Source organism: Hyalella azteca, unplaced genomic scaffold (assembly GCF_000764305.2).
Source record: "Hyalella azteca isolate HAZT.00-mixed unplaced genomic scaffold, Hazt_2.0.2 contig8569, whole genome shotgun sequence".
NCBI classification, from domain to species: domain Eukaryota; kingdom Metazoa; phylum Arthropoda; class Malacostraca; order Amphipoda; family Hyalellidae; genus Hyalella; species Hyalella azteca.
The window spans coordinates 86,795-103,747 of NW_025938658.1; the positions used below are offsets into that span (position 1 = coordinate 86,795).

Consider the following 16,953-nt stretch of genomic DNA (forward strand, 5'->3'; position numbering starts at 1 on the left):
TTCTGGTTGTGTTTCACTTTTAGTGATCATGTGATGTGATTCCTTCCAGTTTTGGTTCATTGTCAAAGTTTAGAAGTTGATTGAATATAATTGACTGACCAGGATAATTTTACTGTTACAAAGACAATGTTACATGAAATTGTTTCCTTGAACCTACCCCAGAAAGCACTGATCTATTTACTAGTGAAACTTGCCAAGTGCCTGTCAGCCTGGCAGCAATGGCATTTGGCTATGCGGAACTACTAGTACAAGTATTATTAATTTATTATCATTATTATTTGCCATTATAATTATATTAAATAATTGCCAATATTTATCACTTATTATATTATTTATATTTATTATTATCATTACTTATCTTTTATTATTATCATTTACTTATCATCTACTTAACATTTACCTATCATTTATCTATCATTCATTTATCATTTATTCATTCAGCATTCATTCATCATTCATTTACCATTAATTCATCATTCATTCATCATTACCAAGAATGAGTCTCCAGCTATAAATTTACAAACACCCAGCTTTCAGGCTTTGTAAGGATGATGAAACTGTTATTGGAATTCAAGCTTTGATTTCAATCTGTATCCATAATGCCCTATGTTTGTACTAACTTCATTTCAAAATTTTAAATTCAAGTGTTGCAAACTCTCCCTCTACTTGAAAATGAATGAAGTACATTACAGTCAAAACATTGAAAACTATAATAAAATGCCTCTCAAAACCTGAGGTTTGAATTTTTTATTTTTATAAAAAAGCCTAATTTTCTGAATGGAGAAAACAATAAGAAAATTGTCAATAAGAAATACTCTCTTGTCCTCAATGAAACCTGCATTAAAGGATAACTTCTGCCAAACTACACCAATGCATTAGTAACCATACACAGTTAAATTCCTGCCTCTGTGGCTGTAGGAATGTACCCTTACACCACAGACTTTTAAATATTTGTATTAGTGACAATGACTGAACAACCTTCAATTCTAGCAGGCTTGCTCTGCGCTACCATCATCACCAATTGAGATTGAGAAAGTATTGTGTGAGCTATGTGATCCATTTGTTCCAGAAAGCTCCATTGTGCAGAAAATTCTCCAAAATCCTACATTTCTTTGGATTCATCTACATCCTGAGTAGTAATTTTTTGTCGCTAATCTGTCACTAATCAAGCTTTGGAATATATATATATTAAATATCTTTATATAGGAGTTGATTTTGCTATGGTTGCTTTATTTAAAAGATAAGTGGAAATATTATTTTATTTTAAGAAACTGGTGACCTATTTAGCCATTTTCTTCCACAAGCCTTAGAATGCATGTAAATCTTTGCCATGTGTATAACTAAAGTGCAAAGTTATTGAGATTTTTTTTCTTTTTCTCTTAGATCATCCAAATGTAATGGTTTTATATTATTTTGACATCCTAACTTAGTGATTGATCCTGATCATTCCTGCTCTAAGATATATTCAAGCTGGTATAGTAAATACTGCAGTAATATTTACACAGACTCACATTCAGGCTTGAATTTGATCATTCTTCAAAACCTTGCTACAAGAATGGCTGGTTCAAGTAAAATAGAAAACTAAATCCTTTTATAAACCAGGCAAAATAAGGCAATTATATATTTAGGTAATAATATATATACTTCAGTATAAACACTGCCCACAAGAATGGGTGGTGCAGTGAGTGCCAGCAAGAGCAATGATGACATGGTCACCAAGCTCATCAATGCTCAGTACATCAAGACCCCATGCATTGAGCGAGCTTTCCGTGCTGTTGATCGAGGCAACTATGTCCTGAACAAGGAAGATGCCTACAGTGACAATGCTTGGTGGACTCAGAATCTGCATCTCTCAGCGCCTTGCATATATGCTCAGGTAAAAAAGTTCACTTGTTTCTTGACCACTTGCAAAATATTGATAATATACTTCTTTTCTCAACATTGACAATATATACTAATGTTTTTTTTTCTTAATATAGGTGAAGCAATGCGAGAAAAAAATTTATGTTGAGCAAAATTTTTGTTACTTCCTGAAATACCTATATTCGATTGCACTCTGAAATTCGAGCTGAATAAAGTTTATGAATGCTTAAGATTTAAATTGGCCTGTGAAATTAATAAAAGACTGGCTAACATACTTTTTGATAGTATTTTATTCCTCAGATTCATGAAAACTTCTGCAATTTCAACCCTATTTGGCAGACTTACAATTAATTTTGATTTCAATTACCCTAGACATACCTACATGTGCTACATAGTTGCTTGTTGTAGCTGCAGTAACTGGTACAAAATTCTCAGCATTGTTTTTAACAATTATGGGAACAGATGATTTTAATGTTGCTAATTGATTTTATATGTCAGTGTATTTTTTTCCTATTTACCTTCCATTGATACATAAATCGGATCATACTTGGTCAGGTGCTGGAAGGCTTATTGCTGGAGCCTGGTAAAAGTTTCCTCAACATTGGCTCTGGTACTGGCTACCTCTCTACAATGGTTGCTACAATAATAGGTGGGATACTTCTGAGGAATATTCAAGCCTTTATTGCTAAAAAAAAATCTAATTTATCTACTTGATACAGAATTACTTTTATTTTATTTTAAGCATTCAGTTATTTTTCTTGAAAGTTTATTGAATTTTAGTATCAAGTCCTGAGTAACTTACTACCTATGCAACACATGTAATCATTCTATGGAAATTTCAGGCAATGAAGGAAGCAACCATGGCGTGGAGCTGCGCCCTGATGTTATTCTCTACGCTCACGCTCGACTCAAAGCTTTCAAGAAATCTGGTTCATACGATCCTGACTTCTTTGCTGAACCAGTTTTTGTAGAGGGTGAGAGATGGTCTCATATTCTGAACTGCAATTTTGTTATTTGCACAGGTTTTATTACCTATATGTGGATTCTGTCTTGTGAATGTGTTTCTTGTTGCAGTTATGTTATTATACCATTTTAGCATTATATAAATTTTCCTGTATCTTAAGATGCGGTTTTTCTTCATAGATATCTGGATTTTAAAGAGTGTTTCTTATGGATAAAGACCATTTAATTAGTTAATATTTAAAGTCAATTTAAAATTTGTCTGCTCATCGATTTGTAAAGGTTCTGTTTATCCAGCACAGTGAATCTTATTCTTGATATCAGCATTCAATTATATTTAATGCATTTAGTAAGATTCAAAATTTGTTTCTTAATGATATTTTTCCTTTTTAAATTTCAGGCAACGCTTACAAGCTGATACCACCAGCGACCAAGTATGACAGGATATACTGTGGTGCATCGGTTGAGATCTCCTTCCTGGACAAACTCAGAGATGATTTCCTCAATGTGGGTCTCTACAAATCTAAACCAATCAGACTTTGTATGAATTTCATGCATGTCTAACAAGTTCTTGCTTTTTACAAAGGTTTATTACGAAAGGAACATATAATGATATTGAATCTGTATTTTGGCATGGATTTTAATGATATTAGTTATTTAAGAATACTAGCATTTAATGTGCACTCTAGAGGTCTGGTTGGGTTTAAAGCTCTGCATCACAGAGCTGCAAAGTCTGACTTCCCTGAGACTGGCCGGTGTAAAATCTGAGCTCGCGTTTTAGTTTGACAATCGGCAACCCACTGTCCCGTAATCACTTCAGCCACATATTCGTGGCTAACACGCCCCAAGCCTTAAGAATATTGTTCTTGAGACAAGGGGCAGCTTTCAGTTGGCCAGTGAATACCATAGCCAACGAGCGGCCGGTGCCTACATGCTCTGGCCGACCGCACTGTTCGGGGAGGGGGAGGGGCTGAAGAGGCACTTGGCAGGCCCCCTTGACATCTATGAGCTTTGCAGTTCTCTCATAAACCACTGGACATGCCTTGACTCCAACAATGTAGGATATTCGGAGCAGCAATCGTGCGTTAATCTACAGAATTTTCACTACCCGATAGATAAAAATTTCTCTTACCTACCATTAGGAGTCTGATTCAGAAATGCATGGCATGCCGATCAGTAGAGGATGTGTGGTAAAAATCACACACGTTACGAAAATATAATAAAAGTTGGGTGCTTCATGATTGATGGGGTGCAAAGTTTTCCTTCGTGATAAAAATTATACTAAAAAATGTACATTTATGTACATTTTGTACAAAAATGTACATTTATGTACATTTTAAAAAATTTATCTTGACAGTGATTTCTATAAAAATAGCTGGAATACCATTCCAAACTTCAGACGTCTATCTTATTTAGGAGAGAAGTGATCGGGCGCAGACATAGTGAAGAAAGCTCGAATTCGGTCACAGTCGCTGACCGCCGTAATGCATGCTCTTATTTACTGCTAACGTTTTAAGATTATTACAAACTAGCATTGCAATATTTAAAAGGGATGGTTGTTTGCATATGGTGGCAGGACTCGCCAGGATATTTAGACTGATTATGAGATTAGTACATGGACAATGCTGAGTATTTAAGCTTCACCAGTCCAACTTTCTATGTTGACAACTGTATTATAATTTGTACCAAAGTAGTGTTGATTCCGCCTGCAGATCGACAGAAATACACATTCTGACGACATCTAGTTGTGAACGCATTCATCATATATTTAAAGTGTTTATCATAATTGTATGTGCTATGGTGATGACAATAGTGTATGAAAGTCATACCTTGTCGATTAAATCGTTTTGAATAAGCTACTTTTAAGGGATTTATCATTTATAGTAGAGGAAACTTGATGGTCAAATAAACTGCAGATTGGAGGGGTGATGGTGGCGCCGGTCCAGAATGAGCTGCTGCAAGTCTACAAGGAAAGCAAAGACCGTGACATCGTCACCAGCCTCTTGGACGTCTCCTTCTCGGACCTCGTCAAACGAACAGCACCCAACCCCAAGAACCCTCACTCCATCCCCAACTCTGTCACCCTCCGTAAGTCTGCCCTCACTCCATCCCTTCTCTGTCACCCTCCGTAAGTCTGCCCTCACTCCATCCCCAACTCTGTCACCCTCCATAAGTCTGCCCCTGTCTCTTATACACATCTAGATGTGTATAAGAGACAGTCTATATNTCACTCTTTGCTTCTCTGTCACCCTCCGTAAGTCTGCCCTCACTCTTTGCTTCTCTGTCACCCTCCGTAAGTCTGCCCTCACTCTTTGCTTCTCTGTCACCCTCTGTAAGATTGAGCCGCATAAAATATACGAGTCTTAGTTCACATTAAATCTCTCATGTTACTCAGCTGGCTTGTAGTCTAGCTTCCAGCCAGTCCGCAGTCCTTGACGGAAGGATGGACGCTACCTTGTTGTAAATCCTTCACTCATAGCTTGAAAGTATCCTCTAGAGATAGCCACACAAATCTAGTTTCCTATTTATCTTGATTTACCAACTCATCTGCTATGGATTGTAGTGAATGTTTATCCAATAGAAACGCTCTTATTTGGTGTAATCAGAATGTTGAATATATTAGAATATTAAAATATATTAAATAAGAAGTACAATATTGAATATATTGGTATTAGAATATTAAAATATATTAAATAAGAAGTAGAATATTGAATATATAGTGCATAAAATTAGTTTAATGAGTTTTGATGTAACGTGTGCAGCGGTGCAGACAGTGCAGAGTTTGCAAGAGCAGTGCAGAGCTCGTATCATTCGCCTGGTCAAAGCCAAACTACTGGAAGAGAAGCGAACAAGAGGCGGCATCTTCGCCAGGGCGTTTTCTTCAGAGAATTGTCCTCCTGTGCCGACGCCGTATACTCTTCACCCTCCTAATCGTCTGGAGCCACACAACCTCGGTGGGAAGGAGCTTTCTTCTGACGTCCAGATGTCAGGACTTATGTCTCCTAATGCTCCTCCCATGCAACCTACCGAAGAAGTTCCAGAAAACGAAAACCAGATGCGTGCTAACGGTACCAGCACCCATAACCTTTTGAGAAGAAGTCAAATGGCCACCCCTTTTACTGATAATGACTCCAAAAGCCTCCAAGACTCAGTTGAAATTCCCAGTACTATGTCTTCAGAAAGGGTTGATGGTCCATCAAACAGGGCTAGGGTTTCTTCTACTAGAAGCATGTCTGATGTAGATCTGCTCTCATTTGGGTACCGTAGAGACGCGAAAGTTATCAGAGTTTGTGGCAAAACTCTTTTAGCATCTCATAGTTCTCCGGCCGTGAAGCGATGTGGACCTCCCATTCAAAAGCATCCGCCGTTCATGTTCGGTCGCTTCATTACGAACTTTAGCAACATCGACGAGTCAGATGTGGACGATGATGCAACTGTTGGAACTCGTTACCCGGTCGAAAATGACGATGCACATTCTTCATCGTCAGCGTCATCTTTAGAGGATTACGACTCTACTGACGAGGCTATTAAGAGGCATCGCAATATTAAAGCCTTTAATTCCTTGAGGAAGTCAACGGTCGCATCCTCGTCAGCATTGCCTGAGGCTTCACTCAGCTCGACTGGTGGAAGCACGTCTCACACACAGACCAGGCTTGAAGCAGCAACATCTAGTATGGAAACTGAAACTCATGAGGTCACTAATGGCGAATCAAACTGTAAAACCAATCCTAATCATGAGTCCGAACCAGGAGAGGACTCCACCATGACAAACAGTTCAAATTCAGAAGCCGTAAGATTTTTAATAGACGTTTGGGAAAATCCTCTAACTGATGATGCATCATCTGCGCTTCATTCGTCAAGGGACGGAAAAGACAAAAAACTTTCACCTGCTGCCGATGATACTGAAAGATCTGAGCGGTCTGGAAGCAACGAGGCCACGCCTGTTGAAATATTACCTGGAGCATCAGGAATTAACTATTCCAGTTTAGTTGTGAATAACGCGCATGAAAATGATATTGATGACCCAACAAATAGAGGGATTAGAAATGAAACGTCACTGCCTCGCGAGGCTTCAGAGAAACAACATGAGGAGCATTCAGGTTCTTGCAATGGCTCCATTGAGAAGACAACTTCTCGTTCCGATGACAATATTCCTTCCGACGACGACCAATCTTCTGACTCTATCAAGAGCACCGGGGACTCTTGTGCCCGGACGAAAGCTGTCAAGCGACAGTCAGTCGAGGATCCAATGGGAAGGTCTGGTCGATGCAAACGCGGCAATCGCCATAATTCCAGTCGGTCTCAAGGCCCCAGTGTTGCGGGTTCTACGATGCATGAAACGCAGAGTCACCAAAGCTCGGTCTTCAGAGCTTCTATTTACAGATGCGAACCGAACTCAACCGCCTCTCATGGCGCAAGGCGATTTCCAGTTAGTTTTAATTCATCTCCTGCAACAAATAGGCATGACAATAGTTCTTTATTACCTGGCTTTCTCATGGGGTTGAGAAGACTCGACACTAATAACGAGCGTGAACCCTCTAGATCCATCGCACCACGCACTCGCGCCCGGCAGCTGTCGGTGGCGCGAATTGCGTTGTTGGCGCGACTGCCATCGTCAGTGGAACCGCAAGCGAGGGATCGCAATCAGACTCTAGAGGATCAGCACGAAGAGGCGAGGAGGCCCCGAGTTCCTGATGACGGAGAAGAGATGGAAGTCGATGCGAGAGAGGGAGCTGACGCCGAAGAAGAGTTGACCGATGAAGAATCTGAAGACGATGCCAGTGATTTATCTGATTTTCCTTCTGTCGACGAATTCGAAGAGGAACGCTTTCTGTACACGAACAACAGCCTCGGCGGAGCGAGGTATTACGCTAGTGAGAAAAATTATGTCTCAAGTAGCGACGAAGAACCCGAGTATTTCCAGGATCATTTCCGCAAAGCAAGTAATGCTAATTGCACTGCCCCAGATATGCAGGCCCAACAACCGCCTCCTCGAGATCAAGCGCCCAAGAGAAGCAGAATGAGAACAGGACCTCACAGGCCTCCGCCGCTCTGGGTGCGGGGCACTGACGGCTTCGACTCGTACCTCGACTACCGTAATAGTCAACTTCCTTTTCCTCGACTACCGCGCGAATTTCGATTAGAAATTCGGATTTTAGATCGACTCCAAAGACTGCCTCTGCCGCCACCTATTCGGGACCACCTCCTGCTAGGAAACTGGACGTCCATACAACGAAAGGTTGCTCATGCTCAGGTGCCTATAGACGAAAGTGAGGAAATGGAGGTACTAATGGTATAATTTACAATTATTTGATAAAAATAGAAGTTTGTTAAATATTTTTTGTTAGTGTTGAATGCATTATTAAAAATTGATCGACCTGCATGATTAGATGCTTGATTTGAAAAACGCTATTGGAAAATTGCAAATTGTTTGCAAAATTTTCTATGAATAGCTTGTTGATTATGACCAGGTTATTGATTACACATAAATTGCTGAATTCATGATTGAATGCATGATTTTTCATCCATATTCATGAATAGTCTTGGAAAGAGTTAATTGCCTTTCTTCAACAGAATTTCGTAAAAGTGATTAGCTGATATACTACATGAATTTGCTGATAAAGAAGAAATATTTCCTCTTATCGTGGATATGTATTTAAATGGATCTTCCAAGACCGGATGATCACTAAGTAACCCACGTTTCAGGATGAAGTGCATTGTTTCTGGTAACAAATCTTGCTCCCAATATTAATATTAATAACAATAATCTTAACATCATTTGAAAGTCAACATCATTTGAGTCAACATCGCGCCCATGATGTTGGAGCAACGCGTTACACGAGTTATGTTCATCGCAAAACCTCAAACCTCGCGCAGAAATTGATCAATAACGTGGCACTGTAGTAGTTTTATTTTAAGATTTAATTTACGGAGATCACGTTCACGCGGGAAGTATTCATGCCAAAGGACTTGGTTCATATAGATGTCCAGCGCGATATCCGATGTACATTCTCCTGCTTTTTCTTTTTGATTCTTTATTTTAAATGTTCTTATGTGGATGAAGAGTTTGACTTTCCAAAAACAAGCCAAGCATGGGGAAAATGCTATTCAATCAAACTGCGCCAGTGATTGGGTAAAGAAATACCGCAGTAACATGAAAGAAATAATTACATGAAAGTATTATCGGTGCTCAAATGTAATAGAAAGCTAGACAAATGATTGAAGACGAACTAGAGAATTTTATTTTATAACACAATACGACCACAAATTTATTTTATACCACAAAACCTCAATTACGCATGGGTTATCGAGGTTCTCAGAGCCGCGGACAGCCTAATTTGGCTGTGCTGATCTTTCTAAATCTCGTTAGTGAACTATGTTGACTAATGTAATCATGTTGAATATTTGAATATTCACTTTTTGTGGGACCGGCGGTCCCGTCATCCTAATCATTATAATAATAAAAAAAATTTCGGTGTCAGCGTTTATTAGGCCAGGTACTCTGAACTGCAACCACTGCGCCAACCTGTGTTCGCTTCATGATGGCGCTGGCTATGTCGGCAGTGCAAAATGTCCAGCTATTGTGCTTTCTTAGCTATCAAAAGAAAAATCTTCATTATTTTCATATGATTTTATATACTTGATCGATTTGCTACAAGGTCATTATCGTGAGAAATCATTTATTTCATGTAATCATTTTTTATTTAATCTCAGCCGGCATTAGTTCACATTGGGGAGGAAGTTGGTCACTTATCGGATCTGTTTTCTAATGTTCACGGAAAAGTTTTGTTAGGTATTTTAATTTACGATTCATTGTAGTTTTTAAGAGTGGAGATTGGTTTCGTAATAACTAATTTGATTATCTTCTTTGTGTTATTTCGTGCATCGTCAAGAGACGGCAAGGAGTTGCGTGCTGAGACATGACTTGAATTTCTAGCAAATTTCTACAGATATGTAATCTTCATCACACCCGCGATCACGCTTCCCATCAAACTCCCACTTACTGTCGAGCTTGAAACAGAATGAGTTTGTGGTGAGGCGTAGATAACTTCTCAGGAAATATTTCATTTTTTGCTTTTGTACTATAGTTAAGTTAACTGTTCTATCTTTTTTATTTGGATATCTTGGCATGTCATCGGGACGCCCGTGACAGGCAGTATCTTTTGTAGAATATCAAGTGCTGGAATAACCTGTACCAGGTGTGAAAATTTGTTTTCCAACGTTCATGGCCATCGGGAAGAAATGAAATGTATTGTTTGCGGCAAAATATCAGCCGGCATTTTTGGCCTATTGGATCTAACATAATATAACAATAAAAATAACATTTAAACCTAATTAACGATAGACATGACTATCTTGTTTACTTTATTCGACTACACTAAAGATATTGTTCGTACTTCAGAGGTGATGTAGACAGCGTTGTTTGATAGGACTGTTACGGGAGCATTAGTAGGGGCACATTTTGATGCGACGGTAAATACTGTACATATTGAAGTTACGGTGTTACAACGAGTACTACACGTTTTCCTTTTAAACAGCATACATGGATTTTTCCGCGTTTATTGAAGGACTTGTTGTGTGAATTTGTTTAGAGACTTCCATCCATGTTTATCCCTGTTGAGAACATATTATTGGTGAAGTCTAAGCACTTATATCATCAGTCTGCTTATATCGCAAGTTCACTAGGAATTTAAAAGCAAAGGAAACGCCACGAATATGCGATAAACGATATGGTGAATTTTCTTGGCGTTTTCTTTGCTTTTAAATTCCTGGTGAAGTCTTATGTTGTTGCTATTGGTCTCGTGCCGCGTAGGGTTAACTTGAGAGGATGAATTCGTGAAGTGAAATACTGTTGTCTACAAGAGGATATCGCTGATTGAATTGATCAAATAAGGTAACCGAGTTGATAGTTCATCATCTCATCACTAATGAGCTACTTATGAAGCTAGGTTAGAAACTACCTATTCTCTGGCATTGATTATTATACAAATAAAATCCAATAGATCTCTTTATTGTAGTGGCATTCTATTGCTCCGTGTGTCTTTCAATTAGTTTCTAACTGATTATTATGTGTGTAAGTAAGTCCGAATTACTGAATCATGTGTGGTAGCAACACTAGCGACTTGTTTAGATGTCGTAACGCAAGAGTAATTGGTAAATTCCGGGAAATTATTAATTAACGAAGAGAGTAAATCTAGTGTGAAAAGCTGCTAATGATAACAATTGAGGGAATTTAACCTTCTAAGCACCCTTTATTTACCTCTATAAGCATATCTTATTTAACCCTCTAAACACCACATATTCAACCCTCTGAGCACACTTTTCAACGACCTTCACTTAACCATATAAAGACCCCTTATTTAACTTTATTGAAGGCTTAAATAACACATTGCAAGAGTGACTGAGTGTTGAATAAACTGACGGATAAGCGTCGACATGAGTGTTGAGTTTCACTCATATTGCTTATTAGGATTTTGAACATTTCTGATACTTGCCTAGATGTTCGATGGTATCTACCAAGACATTATCTACGGTCAAATATTTGTATTGCTAAGTATCAATATTTTTACTTTAAGCAACAATTATTATTGGAGGATTTGTTAAGGATGTACTGATTCAAAGTTGTTGTGAAGGTTTAAAGAAGGCTGTACTTATTGATCATTTACACATTGGTTCTGTGGCAACTAATTCATTATCAATTTTGGATGAGCAAGTTAATTTATTCGCTATTGGTAGCGGCTGAGGCTGCCATATTTTATTTCTTAGTCTCGCTCATGAAAATTTGTTCTGTTAGAGCAGGTTTTTATTTCTTCTGTGATGGCCAGCCTCTTATTTCACTTGTTCTATTCCTGACCCTTTTTTATTTTTGATCTCATGTCCTAGAATTTCATTTGTTCTTTATGACGTGTTTTTCGTGTTATTTTTATCCTCTTCACTAACTGTGTTTCCTAGACTTGTTCCTAGCTTTATCCTAGCCATAGTTTCTTTCCATTTGTTCTAAATTTGAACTTTGATATGCTGTTGGCCTGTCCTCCAATTTTGTATCTCTGACCTGTTACCCAATTTGTGTGTTGCCCGCGCGCGCCGCTCGTCTCTTGTCCTGAGGGACTTGGCGGTCCCAGGGGCGTCGTCCCTCTGTAATGTGGACGACGTCTCGTGTGGACGACGTCTCGTGTGGACGACGTCTCGTGCGGACGACGTCTCGAACAGGCGACGTTTCGTATTGGCTAGTGATGGATTTTCCGATTAAAGTATTTGGTTATTATCGAGCCGTGGCTCTTGGTAGATGTCGAAGGTGATCTGTCTTCGTTGCTGAGTAAACCTCTTGCCTCCTGCGCTTTTGAATTGAAATCATGCGCATGTGATCGTTGAAATGCTGCTTATTTGTTCTCTACGTAGTCTGTTCTGTGGTGGGTTTTGTATATTGTCTGTTTTTCATTTGTTATTTAGTAGTGTTAATTATGCTGGAAGCAATATTGTCCTGAGGGACTTATGCTGGAAGCAAAATAATTAATTAATTGGAAGCAAAAAATAATTAATTATGCTGGAAGCAAAATTAATTACAGTAGAACTCAACGAATTTTCAGCAGCAAAATTATGTAAAGATGATTTGTAATACATTTATGGTTATGTTGTGGATTTGACGTTGCTTCTCTGCTAGCAACTATGGGATTGCGATAACCTCAACTTACGTTAATCATTAACGCAATAATAATTGCATTAATCATGGCCTTTCTAGCGCGTGTCATGCTTAACTCTAATCATCATTACCCACGAGCCGCGTAGAAGCAAACTATCTATGTTACAGCAATTAGCGCTATTGGAATGTAGTCCTATAAATATAATCTTAACCATAACGGCAATCTTTTCCAAAATTTTCATTGTTTTCCCATCAGAAATGCAGTTGGCCACTCTTCTGGATGCCCACTCAATATTTGAGAATATGCGTATTGTGTTAATGTGTAAGTGATGTGCAGTCTTCAACGCAGGCATAATCCTTGCATACGGCGCTATTATGGCAATGTATATAAAGTATTGTTGCATTTGCAGCAAAGTTTCAAAAGGACTTTGTCAATATAACTAAATAAAACTTGTTAACCTGTTACCTGTTGAGCGGACACGACTTGTTTCTATGCCATTCATCCCGAGTTTTATATTTGTTATGATGAATCAGTGCTGAAATTACGAGCCTTTCCATCTCTTCCATTGATAGCTAATAATCGAGTTAGAAACCATTATGTTCCTGAAGTTTGCTTTTAGTTATCCGGATAATCAACTTCAGAAAATCCGTTTATTGAGGAGTGATTTGGGCTTACACGTTTTTTTTCGAACAGCAATGCGGTTTAATTTCTTCAATCAACGGCATAGTTATTTGTTCCACTTTCATCCTCTCCAAATGTACGTTTGATGCACTTGTTCACATCTGTCACGAGAATATATAGCATTATCACTGATATTTAGCGGGACCAGGACGAGTTACTGGTACCTTATACTAATAAAAAAGTATAATCATTAGTTATTTAATTCCTTCTTAAAGAGTTACACGAATCCAAAATCTTCGGTTCCTCTTGGCGAATAATTATGGTCAGTGGAGTTGTCCAGAATTCTTCATCAACATTTAATTGCATTGATCTTCACACTGTGATCATCGAGTTAATCATTCATGACTAGTGAGTAATTCATCTACACAATCAATATAATACAGTCGCCAATCGATGAATTGGCGACTGTAACGAGGCAAGTGATCACTACTACGCAGCGCCGACTGTCCAGAGAAAAACAAATGGAACTCTACAAAACTTCCATTAGCTTTGGCTGACACTTCGATTTTAGAGTCTGGTACAATAGTTAATACTTAGTTCATGTTAACTGGAAACTCGTGGCTGGAACTTCAACTTTTTTTAAGATTGGGCCTTGGTACTCAACCTAATCCTTCTTCTCTTTACTCCTTGAATAAATAGATAAGTTATAGATAAGTTACACAGCTCTAGACCTCTGGAAGAATCGTTGCCGAGCATCCAGCTTTCATTTCTTACTGTACATCTGATGCCGGCAACCTGATAGGGTAATGACACTTCAGGATAAATTGACTCTACTGAAGCTACACATCTAATAGAGAGGCAAGTCAGAGAATCTCGCTCGCGTAGACCACCTTTATTTTGCCCTTTGAATGTGCTTTGCTCAAAAGCTGTAGATCACAATTAGCTGTACGCAAGTAAACAATTAGATGGATGCAATATTGCACATGATATACGCAGAAAGAAACTTTTATTCTATGCAAGACTTAATTAAATATTCCAAATAATTTCAAGCTAATGCATGCACATCATATAAACTGACACGACTGGTCAAGCCACTGGTTGACCTGTTTCATCTCCTGAGAAGTTTTATTAAACATTAACAAAACCCTCGCAAGCTCCAGAATATAAAATACGATCAATTCAACACGACAATGAATTATCATCTCAAAAAACTTAAAATGTATTGAGGATTGACTCGGCAAGCGCAAAATACTTGCTACTTGCTGTTTAGAAGCCTTCACCGATAGTTCTCGCTTCACACAATCAGGTCTGGCTTCCTCTGTAAGCTCTTCAAGCAATAAGCCGCGCATAACTTTTAAGTGCTGAGCATTGCAACTTTTAGCGAAAAACTTTAAAAGCGGAATGCACACTTCCTCTCGTTAAAGGAATAAACGTTACATATATTCTAGTGAAAATCGAAATGTAGGCCTAGATTTTTCAATAGGTTGTGAGGAATTACAATGCATGGTGCCAGCTGCTAGTGCTCTCACAGAGGTGCTTCAAAGATAAAAAGATGGCCGAAAATAAAGACATTCCTTTACAAGAATTGAAAGTGTTATATCGTTGACGAACACTTACGCAAACGTGATTGAGTCAAACAGACTTGCACATCCTGAAGTGATAAAACATCGCGAGTGGAGCCATATCACAATTTCATCACACGCTTCGACTTTCATTTACTGAAAACTTTTAATTCGACCAATACATCATCCTGTTCATGATGTATTGGAACTGATAGGCTATAGCAAAACATATCTCGCAGGTGCCTCTTACCAAGCAACTGTTTTGCACAATTCTGGCCTCTCTTAGAACGTGCGGTCTACGCTCAGCAAAATGACTGGGATATTTTGTCCAAATGATGACATTCTTGCTGCACATATCGCTGATTCGCCTCCTTGATGAACTAAACTGGGTCAGAATAACCCACATAAAGGCAAACAGCGCATCGCTATTTAGACAAAGTCTCGCTCATTTCTCTGAATGCACGTTACACGATTTTCGGTTACCGAAGTCACTCGAAGCTCCATCACCCAACCTCATACGAGCAATATAATAAAGATGTAGATAGCTAAATAAGCTATACACGAGACACCACACTATATATAGGCTCTATATAGTTCGCTACCTTCGCTGCAGGATTAAGCTTATAGGGAATCCTAGATCTAAACAGTCGGGGATAATGGGAGTATATAGTTCTAGATAATTGTATGAGTAGAATATCAATAGGGAACCTGTACCATGCATCATATTCGCGATAAGACACAAAAAAAACGTGCGGATGTATTTTTTTTCGTGTTTGAAACATCCGTAAATTAGTGTAAATTAGTACCGGCTAGACAATGCAGAAATCAAATACTGCAATTAATAGTTTGATAGTTTCAACAATCCACAAAAAATTGTTAGAACAGAAAAATTACGCGTCTGGCACTCGATTTTTTTTGCTGTGAAATTACGATTTTTTGCGGTCGAAGCATGAATAGAGATAAGAACTTATTTTTAGCCAATGAAAAAGTTCGAAAAATACTGTCGATTTGAGATAAATTCTGCCATGACCTGTCTCGGTTAACGAGGCAAGTGAACCATAGTTTAAATGAAGTAGTTTACAATTATATATCGACAACTTGAATAGCCAAATAATTTAACGTTATCAGATATTTAGTAAGCATAATACAGGATTGATATCTATACAAGACTGATACTTTAAATACATTAATTCATCAAAAAACTGGAAATCGTAGGAATGGAACTAGAATTCTAATTTCATCCACTGGAATTCTAGTTCCATCCACTATAATTCTAGTTATCCTAGAGCTAAATAAAGTGTCACCTCATCACCGTAACCACTATTCGGGAATGTTCAGAAACCGCCGCATTCTAAAAACTGACATTACATAAAAAACGAAATGGTCTTCATCTTTATAAGAATTACATGCTATTATTCTTAAATCCACAGTATCTAAATAGCGATAAATTTCAATCTTTTCTATCGAAAAATTCGGTAAGCATTTAGTAAAGTGTTCTGAATATAAATACGAATGGAATGAAGCTTCGTGCATAACAGGACATACCATTTTGTGTTGACGAAGACATTGTAGTTGACAATACTCGTTCTAGCCATCACAAATAACTTGTAAATATAAATGGCCATCGCAGAGAGCGCAGGTTCCTTCACTATTTAGAAACTCAATTCATATTTGGAGCCGAAGACTAGAATTGAAACAAGAGGATTAATAAATCGGGAACACGAAGTAGCTGCTCTGACCTCAGGAAAAGCAATTGTGATGTATAAATTATAACTAATTATTATGCGAATGTGACAAGTTTAACAATACGGAGATCCTGTCATTTGCCAGACAACATAATTTTCAGAAGAAACATAAATAGCATTAATTACAGAGATGAAAAGGAAAAGCATGTAACTAAAAATAAACGAGTTAGTGTGGAAACATGCTGAGTAAGGGTAGACTAGTAAGGTTTAATGCCCAGTTAGTGATGAAACATGGCATATTCATGCCCTTATGCCACTCCAGGAATGCCTCATCACACCGCCTGGTTAGTGATGAATGTGGGGCCGAACATTGTCATATTCATCCCTCCAGGGATGCCGGGGTCGCTGGAGTGGCATGAGGGGACGATTGCCGGAGGTTGCTCTTTAGGGGACGATTGCCAGGGGTTGCTCATTAGGGGACGATTGCCGGGGGTTGCTCTTTAGGGGGCCATTGTTGTGGGTCTTTCTGTAGGGGGCGATGGCCGGGGTTTGCTCTTTAGGGGCGATTGCCGTCCCAACGAGAAATCCCCTGCTAACGGCCCCCAACGAGAAATCGGGACG

At 38.6% G+C, this 16,953-nt stretch overlaps 1 protein-coding gene across 1 annotated transcript; it reads left to right on the forward strand.

Annotated features, from left to right (window-relative positions):
* Nucleotides 1-1,360: 1,360 nt before the first annotated feature.
* On the forward strand, nt 1,361-13,335 carry LOC108682487. Its single transcript, XM_018171651.2, has 6 exons — nt 1,361-1,876; nt 2,419-2,512; nt 2,706-2,837; nt 3,224-3,330; nt 4,740-4,911; nt 5,586-13,335. The coding sequence occupies exons 1-6, from the start codon at nt 1,670-1,672 to the stop codon at nt 8,120-8,122; spliced, it is 3,249 nt and encodes a 1,082-aa protein (XP_018027140.1). The 5' UTR covers nt 1,361-1,669; the 3' UTR covers nt 8,123-13,335.
* The last annotated feature ends 3,618 nt before the right edge of the window (nt 13,336-16,953 follow it).